Genomic DNA, 16703 nt, shown 5'->3' on the forward strand with positions numbered 1-16703 from the left:
CAGACAATGGCAACAGGTCCTGGTGATAGTTGCCATGGATTTAGACCATCGCTACATGGGGCTAGTGATGGTTGCCTACCAAGGATCACATTTGTTACAGGCCCTCAGAAGGGCTCCATGGGGACATTCCAAGAGTCTCCAGGCTGTTCAAGAGCTGGAATATCACAGGCAGAGACAGGGGCTCCACAGAGACCTCCCAGGGGTTTCTGGGGATGCTGAAGTGCCGTGTGCTCAGACGCAGTCACAGCAATTCCATGGTGACATCCCAGGGGACCCTGGGCTGCAAAGGCACCGCTCTGTCACAGGCACTCCCGGGGGCTCCACAGTGACATCCCAGGAGTCCCCAGGCTGCCAAAGAGCCGGGATGTCACAGACACTCCCAGGGCTTCCTGTCATGGGCAGAGTGGGAGCGTCAGGCAAAAGCTTTATTTCTTTATTGGAGAAACTCCTGCTGAGTCATGAGGTGGAGAAATGACACCCAACAGGCACCAGGGATCCTCAAACCCCTCCAGGCTGCCTAGACTTTTAAATTCTTTCTAAGAGAGGAGACTGGGAGTAGCTGGATCCAATCCCAGCTCCAGAGTTTGTCAAAGGTTTATGTGTAAAGACTGGACAGGTGGAACTGAACCGTGATGCAATTTTCCCCACAGGATTAACAATGGAATATCAGATATATTTATACAGATACCACTGTGACTGATTCTGGCATGATTAGACAGATTTATTTACACCACAGACTAAATAAAGAAAAATAGTTATTTACTCCACAGTATAGGAGCTATAACAATCATTAGACTATAGCGCCCTAGGAAACAATTTTGAAGTGAACAGGCCCTTGCTGGAGTTGTTTGAGCCCATTCCAGGCACAGCCTCCTGCTCCAGCAGGAACTGCCTTTCCTGTGCCATGCCCAGGGCAGATCCCGCTGCAGGAAAAGCCCCAGGCCAGCCCCAAGCCAGGGAAGGGCTCGGGCACAAGTGCAGAGTGCCGTGCTGGGAGCTGTGCCAGGGACAGCCTGAGGCACCAAAGGCCCCTTGGCAGCAGCAGCTGCTCCCAGGCCATGGCCAGAAGGCTCCCTTGGCACCCCGGCCTGGTGGCCAGCACTGCAGAGCTGCTGCTTCAGGGCTCATTTCTGGCTGGGCTCTGAAAAGCCACTACTGCTCCAGGAACCTGACTGGGAAGCAATTGGCCCCAGCACCTTGGGGACAAGATAATAATGAAACAACTCTTCATGGCAGCAGAGACAAGGCAGGGGCAGAGGAAAGGGGAGAGCCAGGCCCAGGGGACATGGCTGCAATGGTGATGGCTGTGAGGTCAGTGCCACTGCAGCAGCCTGGCTGGCCCTCAGCAGACATTCTGGCCAGGAGGGTTGTGAGGGCACCCAGCACATCAGAGAACCCACACAACAGCAATTCCATCCTTGGGGAGGGGAGGGGCTTTCACTGTGTCAGGTTGCACAGAGCTCCTGCTCTGGGAGCATTCCTGGGATGTGGCATCCATTTGTCTGCAAAAGCAGTTGCAGTTTTGTGCCACTCTGATTGTAAAACATTTCCACCTTCTAACAAATCTAAATCCATTCTTGTTCAGCTTAATGATATTGATCCCTGTCAATGCAAGACTTGGTAGAAAATAACTTTGACCAGTGTTTCCATTTTTACAGACCATGGAGAAGACCTAAAAATCCAGGATGGGGTTTGGATGCCTCATCACATAAGCAGCAGGTAGAGGCTGAAGGCTCTGGGCTGTGCAGCTGCAGGGCCCTGCCAGAGGCAACTTATGCAGCCCTTTGGCCATGGCTGCTGGCCCTGGGCCTCAGCCCTTGGCCCTTGCCATTCCTGAAACACATCCAGCTTTGCTCAGCACCACAGACACCTTTCCCTTGCTTGTCCCCAGCTGCCATCAGGGCCTCCAGTCTTCTGCTCTGCCTGGAACCTGGGGACGCTTTCTCACTCGCGTCTCTCATTTCAACTACAAGAAACTTCAGTGTTTCCATCTGACTTGGAGCTCTTGAGGAGTTTCTGGAGCACACTCTGAGGGACTGAGTGTGATGCCAAGAGCCCCAAAGGCCCGAGAGGGTGATGAAAGTGCTGGTGCTGTGTCTGTGCTGCTGAGCTGGGCCGGGCTCCTGGCCCAGAGGCAGCTCCTGGCAAGGGCAGCGCTGCAGAGAGACAGCTCTGGCCAGGAGCAGCTCCTGAGCACAGCCCAGCAGGGCTGGGGCCCTGCCAGGGCAGCTCAGGGACACAGAGAGCAGGCCCAGACAGAGCTGCCAGGGGCTCAGCACTGGCAGGGGCTGTGGGATGTGCCAGAGGGGGCTGTGTCCCAGCAGCACCTCTGTGGCTGTGTCCTGGAGCCCCAGAGCAGCTGTGATGTCAGAAAGGGGCTGTGTGACAGCTCCGAGTGGGTTGTGTGAGGTCACAGATGGGGCTGTGACATCCCAGAGTTTGTTGTGTGAGGTCACTGAGCAGCTACGGCATCAGAGAGAGGAATGTGTGAAAGCAGGGTGTGACATTGCAGTGTGGCTTTATAACATCACATTGTGGTCTGGGTGATATCACTTAGTGGGTTGTGACATCACAGAGCAGACTGTGGCACCACATGGTTGTGATTTAAAATCCTAGAGTGGGCAGTGACATTATAGAAGAGCCATGTGACATCTCAAGACAGGTTGTATGACATCACAGTGCTGACTGTGATATCATAGAGTGAACAATGACATCAAATGTGGCTGTGTGACATCACAGAACGCTGTGTGAAATCATGAGGTGGTTTTGTGGCATATGGGAAGAGCTGTGACTTCACAGAATGGTGGTGTGACATCCTTGGGCAGGTTGTGTGACACCACTGAGTGGGATGTGATATCCCAGGTGTCTGTGTGACATCTCGAGGTCACTGGGGAGGTCACTCTGCCCCGACCTCCTTCACAGTTCCCCCCAGAGAAGTCCAACGCTGCCCTTGGAGCAGCCTGTCTGCACAGAAACACTTCCAGGGCTCTCTGCATTTCCCTTCCCTCACTCTTGCCTCACTCACACACCTCCCAACAACCCACTTGGTGCTTTCAGCTGCAAGGAGTTCAAAGCTTGTCTGTCCTTCAGCAGCTGCTCTAATTCTGCCTTCAGCCAACTCTGGGGTTGTGTTTATTGTAGAACTCCCTGTGTGTCTGAAACATTCCTTGTGTGGCTCTGCCTTGGGGAAGGGGAACCTCCTTGGTGGCACCTTGGGCTTGGCACACACTTGAGGAGGGTGTCTGTTTTCCATGGGGAAACTCAGCAGTTTTAGATTGCTAAAATCAAAGAAGGAAAACCCCTCTTTGCCTGAGTGCAGCCAGTTCTGTGAGCAAAGCAGGTCCCAGGGGAGTGAGGAGAGACAGGATGGGGCTGGGGAATGTGGAGCAAGGTTGTCCCCACTGGGTCAGACCTCAAGGCACAGCTTCTCTGACCTGGCCAGACCTCCTTAGGAGAGACCCTGGATCAATATCCATCACTGAATGCTGCAATCACCTCTGCTCTAAAGAGAACAGGAATAAAAGACACCCTTTAAAATAGGAACACATATTTCTTAGAAGCTCTTTGAACTATTTCTTCATAACCATTGTAGGAAACTTTGCTAAGAACTGCACCAGGCCAGAGGGAAATCAAGGCACAGCCATGGTTTTTGAGGATTAGTTTGATCCTAATGAGCCCCGTGGTGCATTTGGAGCTGAGCCCTTGAACCTCAGGACCTGAGGAGAGATTGCACAAACCTTTCCAGGAGTCCAAGTCAGAGGAAAAACCCAAAGTGTCTCCAGGCATTAATGGGTGCCACTGAGGTCCATCCCCAACACAGGCTCCTCATGGACTCCTTGGAGGACAGAACTGGAGGCCAGGATTGCACAAAAACCTCCCAGAGACTCAGTGTGGGAAGGAAAATCCAAAGTAGCTGAAAACTCCCTGAGTATCTCAAAGTATTGATGAGCCCCACTGAGTGTCAATGCAAAGCTCCCAAGGGACTCGTTAAAGCAGATAATTGGGGCCAGGATTGCACAAACTTCTCAGAGACTCAGAGTGGGAAGGAAAAAGGAAAGTGCCTTAAGAACCTGAAGTACCTTGAAGCATTAATGAGCCCCACTGAGTGTTGTTACTGACAAAGCCTCTCAAGGGACTAATTACAGCAGATAATTGGAGGCCAGGATTGCACAAAGCTCTCAAAGACTCCAAAGCAAAAGCCAAAGTCCTTTGAAAAAGCTGCAGTCCCTAGGAGCATGAAGGAGCCCCCAGGGCCATTCCTGAGCAAGGCTCCCCAGGGACTCCTTCCAGCAGATCCCTGAGGCCACTGGCATGTGGGCTAGGGGGGATGCTGAGGGCAGGCCAAGGGGGTGACAGTGGCCAGCCTTGCTGGGGCTGTGCCAGGAGGCCCCAGGGCCTCAGGACAAGGTGTCCCCTCACAGCCCTTGCTGGCACAGCATTGGCTGCTGTGGCCCAGGGCACCAAGCCTTGGCTTCTCTTTGTCCCCAGCTGTCATCAGTGCCTCCAGTTCTCTGCTCTGCCTGGGGCCTGGGGACACTTTCTCAGTCATGTCCCTCAGTGGGACCCATTAAAAGTGAAAGAAACTTTGGAGTTGGATTCTGACTTGGAGTTCTTGAGAGCTTTCTTCCCCTCCCTGTCAGGGACTGATGTTCAGGGCCTCAGCACAAAGCCCCAAGAGGCTCATTAAAGTCCTGCTGCTGTGTCTGTGCCGCTGAGCTGGGCCGGGCTCCTGGCACAGAGGCAGCTCCTGGAAACCAAGAAGAGCTTCAAAAGCACATTTCTCTTGCTGAGCAGCTCTTCTGCCAGCCCAGCAGGGCTGGGGCACTGCCTGCAGCCACCCTGGGCACAGCCCAGAGGCACAGAGAGCTTCAATCAGTCAGGGCTGGGAAGGTGCTGAGAAGTGCCTGGGGCAGAATCCCTGCCAGCCCTTGACACAGGAAGCCTCTGGCTGCAGGACAATGCAGCTGCAGCTCCTGGAGGCATCTCCTAAAGCTGGAACATGCCAGTGCCTACAGACTCTGTGAGTACATTCTCTGCCTGTCCCTTGTGCAGAGCAGCCAGGGGTGCCCAGTGCTGTCCTGCAGAGCAGGGTCCTGCAGCCCAGGGCGCTGTGCTGGGGCAGGGACTCTGCTGCCTGCCAGGGACAGCTCTCAGCCGGCCCGGGGAGCTGCTCCCAGCGCTGGGGAGAAGCTGTGGGGGGAAGGAGCCACCCTGAGCAGGGCAGGGGCTGCTGCTGAGAGGGGCTGTGTGGGGCAGGGCTGCTCCCAGCTCCAGTCCTGCCTGGGCACAGCTCCAGAGGACACTTCCCAAAAGAAGGTGAGCCTGGGATTGCTGTAAAGATCAGGAGCTTTCCTGAGACTGTTTTCAATGTCTTGCTTTAAGCAGGGTGGGAAAGCTGGGATGATGACAAAAAGATTTTTGCTTTTTATAAACTTTTAATTCATTTTTAGATCCGTAAACTATTATTATATAGTTATAAAATTATAATCTTTAATTAACTCTATTGAACTACTAGTATATACTTATGTAACTATTATCCTTAATTAACTCTAGTATATTTCCTAACCTTTCTCTTAGAATTTAGAATAATTATCTGACCTTCTAAATACATTTCAGAAATACTGTATAGTCTTATGATCAGGGACAGCAGCTACAAGAATTTGTATTTTAACCAGAATGTGAGCAGTCATAACAAAAAGTGGGGCAAAGAAACCCTTGGACCTACTCCAGTGGGTTGACCCTGGGGTGTGTAACTGGGGCAGCTGAATCTCCTATTGAATGTTTCTGTTAAATATCCTAATTAATCAACCTTAATAAATTGTTGAAATAAGGGGCTGGGTGTGCCCCATCCCCACTGGGAAACCCAGAAGCTTCCAAAAAAGGTCTGGTTTTTACTTTACTGTTCTAACACTGTTGCAGAAGGTTATTTTTCTCTTTTGATTATAGACAACAGGGGGATGAGAGAAGCAGAAGAGGAATTGTAATCCCAGAATCACAGAACATTCTGAGTTGAAATGGACACACGAGAATCTGCAAAGTAATGTTGGAACATTTACAGAGATGCCAGAATTGTAAGTTTGGGTGCTCAGTCTCTCTGCTGGGAGCCTCCTAAACAGCCTAAATGCACTGCTCTGATATAGTCATTGGTATCTGGGGCTCTCAGGGAGGCTCTGGCATCTGCAGCAGCTGAGTCAGGCCCTGCCCTTGGGATTGCTGCCAGGCAGGTGTGTCCATGGGAATGGGGTGTCCCAGCTTCCCTGTGACCTGTGGGGCTGTGGGCAAAGCAGTCCATGGCAAAGGGGAATGAGCTGAGCCCCCTCCCTGAGATCCCATCATGGGCACACCTGGGGATCTCCTTGCTGTGTCCTTCCAAGCTCTGAGCTGCCCTCCTGGCTGCAAATCTGTGCCAGAGCCTCTCAGAGTTCCCTGAATGTCCCACAGGGAAGGGCAGAGATGCCACAGCTGAGGAAATGCTGTTGGCTCTGCCAAGGGAGCCGTGAGTGTCCTTGGCAGAGGGGGGTGCTGAGCCCTTGCCCAGAGACCTTTAGAGAGGGTGAGACATTCAGGGATCCCTCTGCTCTGGGCAGGGTCTAGTTTATGCCAGGGTGACACAGGAGTGTGACTGTGCTCTGATTCCAGCCAAAGGTGCAAACCCAGGGCAGTTGGGAACAAGCCCATCCAGCCCCTCACCTTCCCTAAGCCACAGGGAATCCTTTGCCTCTCACATCTCTCAGTGGGAAATTCTGAGTGCAGCAGAAATGCTGGGGATTTCTGACCTCAATGAACCAAGAATGATCTCTGGGCAGTAAAACAATTCCTAAAACCAACTCCTGCTATACTCTAGAAGTGTGTGTGCAGATGGCAACAAGCCCTTTTGCATTAGGAGTGATTCTTCTGACAAATCCTGAATATCCAGCCTTGTCCCTTTCCTGCATGGCCACAAACCCAGGGCAGCAGGGCAGGGATGGCTCCTGGAGAGCCCCCAGGCACAGGCCTGGCTGCTCCTGGCACACTCAGACAGCACAGCTGGAGCACAGGCAGGGACCTGGGTGAAGATTTTCCCAGAGCAGAAAGAAGGGTGGGTGAGTCCTAGCGGGATAATCTACAGGGAATGGCCCAATTTTGGCTCAAAGCAGCCTCTCCTGACTTGCCACTGTCCTTTGTCCATGAACAGGTCCCCATGTGCAGCCACAGCAAATGTCCAACAGCAGCTCCATCAGCCACTTCCTCCTGCTGGCATTGGCAGACACGCGGCAGCTGCAGCTCCTGCACTTCTGCCTCTTCCTGGGCATCTCCCTGGCTGCCCTCCTGGGCAACGGCCTCATCATCAGCGCCGTAGCCTGCAGCCACCACCTGCACAGCCCCATGTTCTTCTTCCTGCTCAACCTGGCCCTCACTGACCTGGGCTCCATCTGCACCACTGTGCCCAAAGCCATGCACAATTCCCTCTGGGACACCAGACACATCTCCTACACAGGATGTGCTGCACAGCTCTTTTTCCTTCTCTTCTTCCTTGGAGCAGGGTTTTTCCTCCTGACCATCATGTGCTACGACCGCTACGTGTCCATCTGCAAACCCCTGCACTACGGGACCCTCCTGGGCAGCAGAGCTTGTGTCCACATGGCAGCAGCTGCCTGGGCCAGTGCCTTTCTCTATTCACTGCTGCACACGGCCAATACATTTTCCCTGCCCCTGTGCCATCGCAATGCCCTGGACCAGTTCTTCTGTGAAATCCCACACATCCTCAAACTGTCCTGCTCCAATTCCTACACTAGAGAACTTGGGCTCATTGCAGTCAGTGTCTGTTTAGCACTTGGATGTTTTGTGTTCATTGTTTTCTCCTATGTGCAGATCTTCAGGGCTGTGCTGAGGATCCCCTCTGAGCAGGGACGGCACAAAGCCTTTTCCACCTGCCTCCCTCACCTGGCTGTGCTCTCCCTGTTCATCAGCACTGCCGCATTTGCCTACCTGAAGCCCCCCTCCATCTCCTCCCCATCCCTGGATATGGCCCTGTCAGTTCTGTACTCGGTGGTGCCTCCAGCCCTGAACCCCCTCATCTACAGCCTGAGGAACCAGGAGCTCAAGGCTGCAGTGTGGAGAATGATCACTGGATGGTTTAAAAAACATTAAACTGCTGGCTAATTCCTGCAAATCACTTGTAATAAAAGCCACCTTTGATATTTCTTATTGGTTTAATTTTGGAGGATCTTTTCTGTTGTTTTACTTTTCAATATTGTCCACAATAAAATGTCATTATTTGTGCCATTTCTCATTTTGTTTCTCTTCACCTTCCCTGTGCCCACACACTATGTCAATAAGGAGCTGAGGTCTTGGTGGCTTTAAAGGAACTAAAGGATCTCCCAGCAAACTTTTCTGCAGAGATGCCCCTTTTGTTCCCTTCTCTGGAGCTGCAGCAGCAGTGTCTGTGTGCAGAGCTGGGGCAGATCAGTGCTGGCACAGCAGCTGTGCCCAGGAGCAGCAGCACTTGGTGTTGCCAGTGCTGCTCCCGTGCCACTGCCCCGCTGCCCTCCTGGCCCTGGTGTTGCTGCAGGGCCTGAGTGCTCTCGGGGCCGGGCACAGCCCTGGGGGTGGCAGTGCCGGGGCTGCAGCAGGGACAGGCCATGGGCACTGCTGGGGCAGCGCTGACGCCTCAGGGCAGGGCCTGGGGGCTCCAGGCTCCTTGCCCAGGCTCTCTCAAGAACACGGCCAGGCCAAAGCTCAGCACAGAAAACCCCCGTGAGCAGCCCCAGGGTGGCCGTGGGCAGGCTGGGGGCAAACAGCATGGCTGGGGCTCTGCAAGGTCCCTGGGGGAGACGGGAAGGAGCAGCAGAGCAGGGGCTGATCCATCCCCACTGCGCTGGACACCCCAGGGCAGCGTCCCAGAGCGTCCTCATGGAGCTGCCAACAACATCCCCCCTCTGCAGCCCTGGCCTCTCCCCCAGCTCAGAGAGGTGCTGCATCCTTGCAGGCACATGTCATGAATAAAATCTCTCAAGAAATCCCCGGATAAAATACTGTGTTTAGTTAGGTACAGTTAATGTTCTTATCCCATTGTAATGTCTAATCCCTTGTTTACTCCGATGGTTATTAGTAATGTTAATTACTTACCAGTTTCTGAAGAGTTTTAAAGGTTCTTATTAGACATTCCTGTACCCTTTCCCCTTACTTCCTTGCTACCTTGTAACAGAGCTGCTCTCATGGGGGCAAAATCCAACTAACAAAAGCAACCCATTAGAAAGGTGTGCCACAGAACGAGGCAACTCCCATGGATGCTGTGCCACACTAGAACAAAGAAACTCCTGGCCAATTTCTTTCAATTACCATGTGCCACACAGGCCATGGCCGAGGGGGCCTGGACCCACCCGGAGCTCCTCCCGGAGCCCAGCGGACTCCAGCTCAGTGGGGGCCGGCAGCGGGGCACGGCTTAGGCTCAGCAAGGTGTGAGCAGCCGTGGTCCGGCCCAGCCTCAGCCGGGGTCCCGCAGCCTCCCGTCCCCACCCGGTCACTGCTGGGGCCAGCCCGGCCCCGCCAGGCCGAGCCTGTGTGATTCAGCCCTTCTGGGACACAGGGCCAGAAAGACTTCAGCCCTGAAGCAGCAGGCTTTGAGTTCAAGCCTTGGGAAGCACTTGCCAAAGGCTTGATGGCAATTCATACGTTCATCAAGTCACCCCACTGAAAGTTATGTTTCTAGAATCTTCCCGTGTCTCTCCCCCGATTGGTTGCAATTCGTCACAGTATTTTGCATCTTTCTAACCCCAGTCTGTGTCTGGACCCATGCCCTCAGACTGCGCCCTCACACCTCCCCTAGATATTGTTGTGTCTGCCCCTAGGCCTGGTCTTTGCACTTTGCTCCTGTGCTGCGCAGGCTTCATGGGCCTCATCCCTACTTGATTCTCCTATTCCAGTTGGTTTTGGGGACTCCAGTGAACTTGCTCCTTTAATTTCCTCCTCGGTTGCCCGGGTGTCAGGGGACCCTGAAGCTTTAAGGATTGTTGTGGCCACTGTCAGCACGACTGCAAGGGCCGCAGTGCAGCGGGGCCCGGCCCGACCGGCAGCCGGGTACCTCCTCAAAGGTGGAAGCAAGAGAGAGATTTCCCGGGCTTGCCTGTATGCAAAATGTCAATCTCACCGAGGTGGATCCAGCTTTTTAAATGCTTTAATAGGTAGTCAGTTCCCACAGCTAGCCAGCTCTTGGATTTTGCTTGGCACAGGGGCAGCTCTCGCTTAGCAGCTCCTCTCAGTAAAATCATTTCCATGGGGGGCTTCTTCCCTGCTCACCAAATAGCAATTCATGCAAAAGGAGCACAAACTGTTCTTCCTGTCCTCCTATCTTTGCCAGAGAGTGCCTTTCAAAGGGATAATAATTGGGAGGGAGGGGGTTTACATTTTCCATTGCAAAGGAGCCTCCTGCATCCCTTAGCAGGCCCCTGTCTTTCAAACGAAGACACACACGGTCTCCTTTTGCACCTTCACTTGGCCCCAGCCACTCCTGATCATTTGAAGGAGCGGCTCAGAAGAAGGGGCTGCAATCCCCCAAGGCCTGGGCTGCTCCAGGCCGCTCCTGGTGCCTTGGGCTGTTGAAGGGGTGCCGGGGTGGCCTTTGTGACACAGGCACGGGGTGCCGGGGTGGCCTTTGTGACACAGGCATGGGGTGCTGGGGCGGCCTTTGTGACACAGGCACGGGGTGCTGGGGTGGCCTTTGTGACACAGGCATGGGGTGCTGGGGTGGTCTTTGTGACACAGGCACGGGGTGCCGGGGTGCCCTTTGTGACACAGGCACGGTGTGTCAGGGCCCGTGGTGACGCGGGACCTTGCGGTGCCCAAAGTCCATTGTGACATGGCAGAGCCCCTCCCCAGCTGGGGGGTATATAAAGGGCTTGTGGGGCCTGGGTCAGTCCCAGGACAGTGGCTGTGTCCAGGTACCTGTGTGCGCCAGAGGACTGCAGGCACGGAGGAGGAGAAGGCGAAGCCCAAGTCCCAGCCCCACAGGCCCTGGCCCGGCTCACAGAGAGCCCAGGCCTTGAGGGAGCAGCAGGAGGAGGCTGAGAGGGCAAGCAGAGGGAGGAGAGGAGCCGTGGAGTCCTGCGCTGAGGAAGAGCCAGAGCTCTGCCGAGGAGAAATGAACAAGTTCCAGCAAGGGACTCCAGGGGAAGCCTGCACTGAGCCACAGCTGTCCCCAGGAGAAGCCCAGAGCTGCCAGGAGCTCTCTGAGTGGGATGAAGGCCTTGAGCAAGAGCTGGTCCAAGTATGGGGGAGCTACTGGCATTTCCGGGACTGGGATGAGGGCAGGGAGCAAGAGCCCTCCCCAGTTGTCTCCGAGTGTGGCGAGTGCAGGGAGCAGGAGCCGTGGCAGGCGGACAGCGATCACTGTCGGGAATTCTCAGATTGGGAAGAATCTCCTGAGCAGCGGCTGTCCCCAGGAGAAGGCACGAGCCGCCGGGCACTCTTGGAATGGGAAGCTTGCCGCAAGCAAGAGCTGTGCCAGGATGGCCAGGAGGTGACTGGAGGCAAAGCAAAGAGAAAATCCTCCAGGTCCAGCTGGGATGATGACAGTGATGGAGAGCTGGCTCAGGACAGCAGGGAATACTGCGACATCCTGTGCAGCCAGCTCAAGGCCTGGCAGCGGGAGGACGATGACTGGGATGAGGTGAGCGTCCTGGAGCTGCACGAGGAAGGAGAAGAGGCCAGGCAGCAGAGACTGGCAGATTTAGCCCGAGAGGGAATCCTGCTGCCTGTCCCTCGAGAAGCTTGGGTGGAGTGCCAGGAGCCCGAGCTGTGCCCGCAAGAGCAACTCTGTGTCGGGCCTGGCCCTCTGGCAGCCCAAGCCACGGTGGAAGATGTCTCTTCTCCTGGGCAGCCGCTTCCCCACAGGAAAGGCCACTCGTTCTTGAGGCGGGCACTGTGGGCACTGTGGGGGCTGCGGGGGCTGTTCCACTGCCCCTGCCTGGCGGCACAGCCACAGGATCAGCGCCCGCTGCCAGCAGCGCTGGGCTGCAGATGGCGGCTGCCCTGCGGCCTGCCCGGTGCCCCGAGGGAGCCGCACGGGCTGCCCCGGCCTGCGCTGGCCCTGCAGGCCGAGCTGGCCCCAGCCGCTCTGCGGCACCCCCGGGGCAGCTCCCCGAGGGCACACGGCAGCCCAAAGCGGCACCCGAAGGGGGACCCTCGCTGCCGGGGCTCAGCACCGCATCCCGGCCCATCGTCCGGCCGGGAAGGCCCCTGGAAAGTCATCGGCTCCCAGCGGCAGCCTGGCACCGCCAGCGGCACCCCTGCACCGGGTCCCCGAGGGCCACAGCCACACGGCTCTTGGCCCTTTGCAGGGACACTGGCTCCAGCTCCTCCCTGCTGGACTCCAAGGCCATTTCCTCTCCTCCGGAAAGGACTCCATGCTGATCCTGGGGCACTTTGGCCATGAGGAATGGACACAGACAGGAGGTGTTGCTCCCAGGACACGACGGTGGCCTGCTGGACTGCAACACACACAATTTTAACAAAAGAAAAGAAAGTTGTGTTTAGGAAGTAGTAGTAGAAAAGAAAAAATCCCCAAACCCGCCCCCCCCCCCCGCTCAAACCTGCATAAGACCCTCCAGAAACCAAAAAATGATAAAGAATAAGAATAGGAATATTAGGAAGAAGAGGTAGAAGCTGAAGTAGATGAAGACATAGTAGTACTTAAAACATGGAAAATTAAGAATAAGAATAAAATGTTGGAGTCTGGAATACAGAGTGTGTGCCCTTGTTTCTGATACTTAGTTATAAGATCCAGTTATAAGTTCCCCCAGGCAGGGCAGGTCCCTGGGTGCTGCCCCCGGCCCAGATAGTTTTCAGATGGGAAAAACTATCAGAAGTAAGGTTTTAGAAGACAAAATGTCTTCCCTGCTGACAGCACCGTAAGGAATAGCTGCAGGGCAGAGTTTTAAAAACAGAGGTTCTCTTGACCTCTCTACAGCCTTGCATGGTGCTCAGCATGATAGATCAGGGGAAAAAATATTATAGTGGTGTGGTAGCAGTCTCAGGGAGACACAGAGTTACATTGTCCCACCCCAAACCCCTTGAGAAGGGCGGCCCAGGAGTTCTGATTGGGTTTGAGTCCCTCAGGGGTTCTCCCTTGGTGTGCTTCTACTGGTCCCTGACCCTGAACTCCACCCTCAAAGGTGGAAACCCTTGAGAGTTCTGTCCCTCAAAAGCCCCTTCTGTGCCTCTGTTCGGGGCTCTCTGTTCTGGACCTGACTTTGTTCCCATGCTGAATAAATGGTTTCATGAACGGGAGCCTGTCTCGGTTGGTGTTTGACGCTGGTCCCCAGAATCCTGCTGCTTCCCTGGACGAGATCCTGGAGTTGCGGACTGCAACAGCAGGGTATTGGATGAAATACACAAATTGACACATTGGGGGACGCAGGGTCTATGTGACCACTCCTTGAGGGAGAACATCTGCATAGGCGTTTATGATATAGCAAAGGCCATCACTCAGGGCTGTGTAACATGTCAAAGGGTAAACCAACGAGTGATGAGGAAACCCGTACCAGGGGGGAGGGAACTAGCGGAGAGACCCTTCCAAAATGTGCAAATTGATTTCACAGAAATGCCTCTAGCACAGGGATACAAACACCTGCTAGTGATCGTAGATCACCTGACCCATTGGCCAGAGGCTTTTCCTACTTGGAATGAAACAGCGAGAGTAGTAGTCAAAATACTTTTGGAATATATTGTCCCCAGGTATGGGTTAATCAATAACATAGACTCGGACCAAGGTCCCCATTTCACTGCCTGTGTCCTCCAGGAAACCACTGAAGCCCTGGGGATAAAGTGGAGGTTACACACCCCATGGCATCCCCAGAGCTCCGGTCAGGTAGAATGGATGAATAAGACCATAAAAACGACCTTAACCAAGCTGACTCTGGAGACAGAATTAGACTGGATAAAATGTTTCCCTTTGGCTTTGTTGCAAATAAGAACCCAACCTCGAGCAGATTTAGGGGTATCCCCCTATGAAATGTTATTTGGACTCCCCTTCCTAATTACTCCTTACAGCACTGCCCAGTATACTGAAGGGGAGGAAACCTCAAGGAGGTATTTGGAAACTGTTGTTAAAACTTTAGAAAACCTCAGGAAAAAAGGGTATCTCCCTCAAACTCCTCCCTTAGAGGTAGACACACACCATATCAACCCTGGGGATTGGGTATTGGTAAAATCTTGGGCTAACTCTCCTCTCACTCCAAAGTTTGAAGGACCCTACCAATTTCAACTCACCACACATACGGCTGTGAGAACCCGGGAAAAAGGGTGGACACACGTAACTCGAGTTAAAGGACCAGTGGCACCACCAGATGGGGAAGTAAACTCCAAAAAAGATCCCTCTAACTGGACTGTTGTCCCCAACACCAAGGACTTGAAAATAACCTAAAGAAGGAAACCCAGAGACTAAAGTCCCCAATCAGGAACTGGAATTATAACAGTTGTTGTTAAGTGATCTCTTGGCTGCAACATTTGTGGTTAAGTGTTTCTTTAAAGTTTGTGAAATAATGCTAAAGTGTTTTCCAGTTGTCATTAACTTGTAACTATTGTTATTATTGCTTGAAAAGGTGGAAGAACCCCAAATAGGGCTCGAATCCCTAGCCAAGACTATATCCCTCACAGGGCAGCTTTTCCCAAGACCAAAACCGACAACAGTAAAAAGGAGAAGGACAAAAAAAATAATAAAGCTGTAAGCCTTGGACTCAGACACCCAAAAAAGTGTGAGGAAAACCCCAAGAGGTAAGACCAGGGGAGATCAAACATGGTTCCTGCTGGACTCTTGGGAGTCACGGACTGCAGGGAGCCTAAAAGGATCATCACAAGGCTCATGGTAGGTCTGGTGACAGCAATGCACCTCACCAATGCCATGGGGACAGACTCTTGCATGAAATGTTATTATCCCTTGTATGATGGGGAAAATCTAGGGTCCCTGGTAAGGGTCCACACAAACTTGAGTCCTTCTTGTTACAACAAATCACAATTAGAAGAATGCCAAGAAAACAGAAAAACATATTGGATTACCAGAAATACGGTCACTTTTAGAGAACGTCTTCTGGGAGACTGTCCCATGAGGGATACTTGGCTGTGCTTTGAAAAGAACGAACCAGTAAAAGGTGAACCTGATGTGGTAAAGGAGAAAAGAGTGGACATGAGCGTGGGAAATGAAGAATAGGAAAATTTGAGTGGGAAGAACTTCTTCATTGATTCAGCTGAAAACATCAGCAAGGAATTAAATACAACTGATTGTTTGGTGTGTGGGAGTACTAAAATGTCTGATATTTGGCCCTGGGAGGGAATTAGCTTGAAACCTCGAGAAATTTTAAGCATAAAATGAACTGGGGAAGGCCAAAGAACGTCAGGGTATAGGAGAAGGGAAAAATGGGAGTTAAAGGCTAAGGTAATTGGGGAAGACTGTATTCTACAAATTGGAAAAAGACATAGAATCCTGGTGGGGCGGATGGCATGCAAAAGATATAACGAAGAATCTAGGAACTAAATGGGTTCCCCAAGAGCCCAACCAATATTGGTCCTTAGAGAAGAGGGAAAAAGGGTGCATTCATCACAAAGGATATAACCTTTATGAATGTGCAGAAAAAAGGATCAATCCCTTCTGGGGAATTAGAAGCCTATCAAAGTATTGTGAGAACCCTTATTAAGACAGGGAGGGTTTTTGGGAAGCCCCAGATGATTTCTTTTGGATCTGCGGGGATGCAGCTTATACACATCTACCAGGAGACTGGTCAGGTAGCTGCACGATTGGGGTGATAAAGCCAGCTTTCTTCCTGCTCCCAAAAGAGATTGGCTCAGAGCTTGGAATACCACTATATGACAACATAAAGAGGCCCCTAAAAAGGAAGAAGAGGAGTGTAATAAGCACAGGAGGGACCCAGAATTGGAAAGGAACAGTCTGGACCCTGGAGGAAATAATAAGAACTTATGGGCCAGCGACCTGGGCCCAGGATGGGTCCTGGGGATACAGGACCCCAATATACATGTTAAACAGAATAATCAGGCTCCAAGCTGTAATTGAAATAACATGGAACAAAACAGCCCTGGCTCTTGATCATGTAAGTGACCACCTCTCCCAGACCCGAACAGTGGTGTACCAACTCCGACTGGCAGTAGATTACCTTCTCGCTGATGAGGGGGAAATCTGTGGGAAGTTCAACACCTCTGAATGCTGCCTAGAAATAGATGATAAAAGTGAAGTAATCTGGAACATTTCTAAAGAGATCAGAAAAATCTCCTACTTAGGGAACCAAGAATGGACATCGATCCTGAATACTGATTGATGGGATAGTTTCTGGTCCTTTAAGGGCTGGTGGGAAAAGGTGGCATTCATTGGTATAGCGGGACTAGCAGGACTGTTATTTCTTCCCTGTGTCATCGCATGTTTGATCAGAATGATTACCTCAGTAATACAGTCTAGCAGCACGATCTACAACTCATTAGAAATAACCCAAGAGAAGGGAAAAACTAAGATCCTAATGTTAGAAAGTTCAGAGCTGAAAGAAGCAAAAAGGGTATATGACCAATACCAAAGACTAAAGAAGTTTCACTACCAGGAGCCTGAAACAACAAGTTGACGCAGGCTGATGCCTGGTCAAATTAAAAGAGGGGGGATATTGTTATAAATAAAAATCCCAATGTTCAAATTATATGTTCATGTTTCAATCCCAGTTTAGGTCCCT

General features: G+C 52.5%; 1 protein-coding gene across 1 annotated transcript; it reads left to right on the top strand.

Annotated features, from left to right (window-relative positions):
- The first annotated feature begins 7197 nt into the window (after positions 1 to 7197).
- Positions 7198 to 8130, top strand: LOC147646429 (olfactory receptor 14J1-like). The gene has a single exon (XM_086873470.1). It carries the CDS (start codon positions 7198 to 7200, stop codon positions 8128 to 8130), a length of 933 nt encoding a protein of 310 aa, XP_086729596.1.
- The last annotated feature ends 8573 nt before the right edge of the window (positions 8131 to 16703 follow it).

This window comes from Cyanistes caeruleus, unplaced genomic scaffold (assembly GCF_971803275.1).
Source record: "Cyanistes caeruleus unplaced genomic scaffold, bCyaCae1.hap1.1 HAP1_SCAFFOLD_99, whole genome shotgun sequence".
Taxonomy (NCBI): Eukaryota; Metazoa; Chordata; class Aves; order Passeriformes; family Paridae; genus Cyanistes; species Cyanistes caeruleus.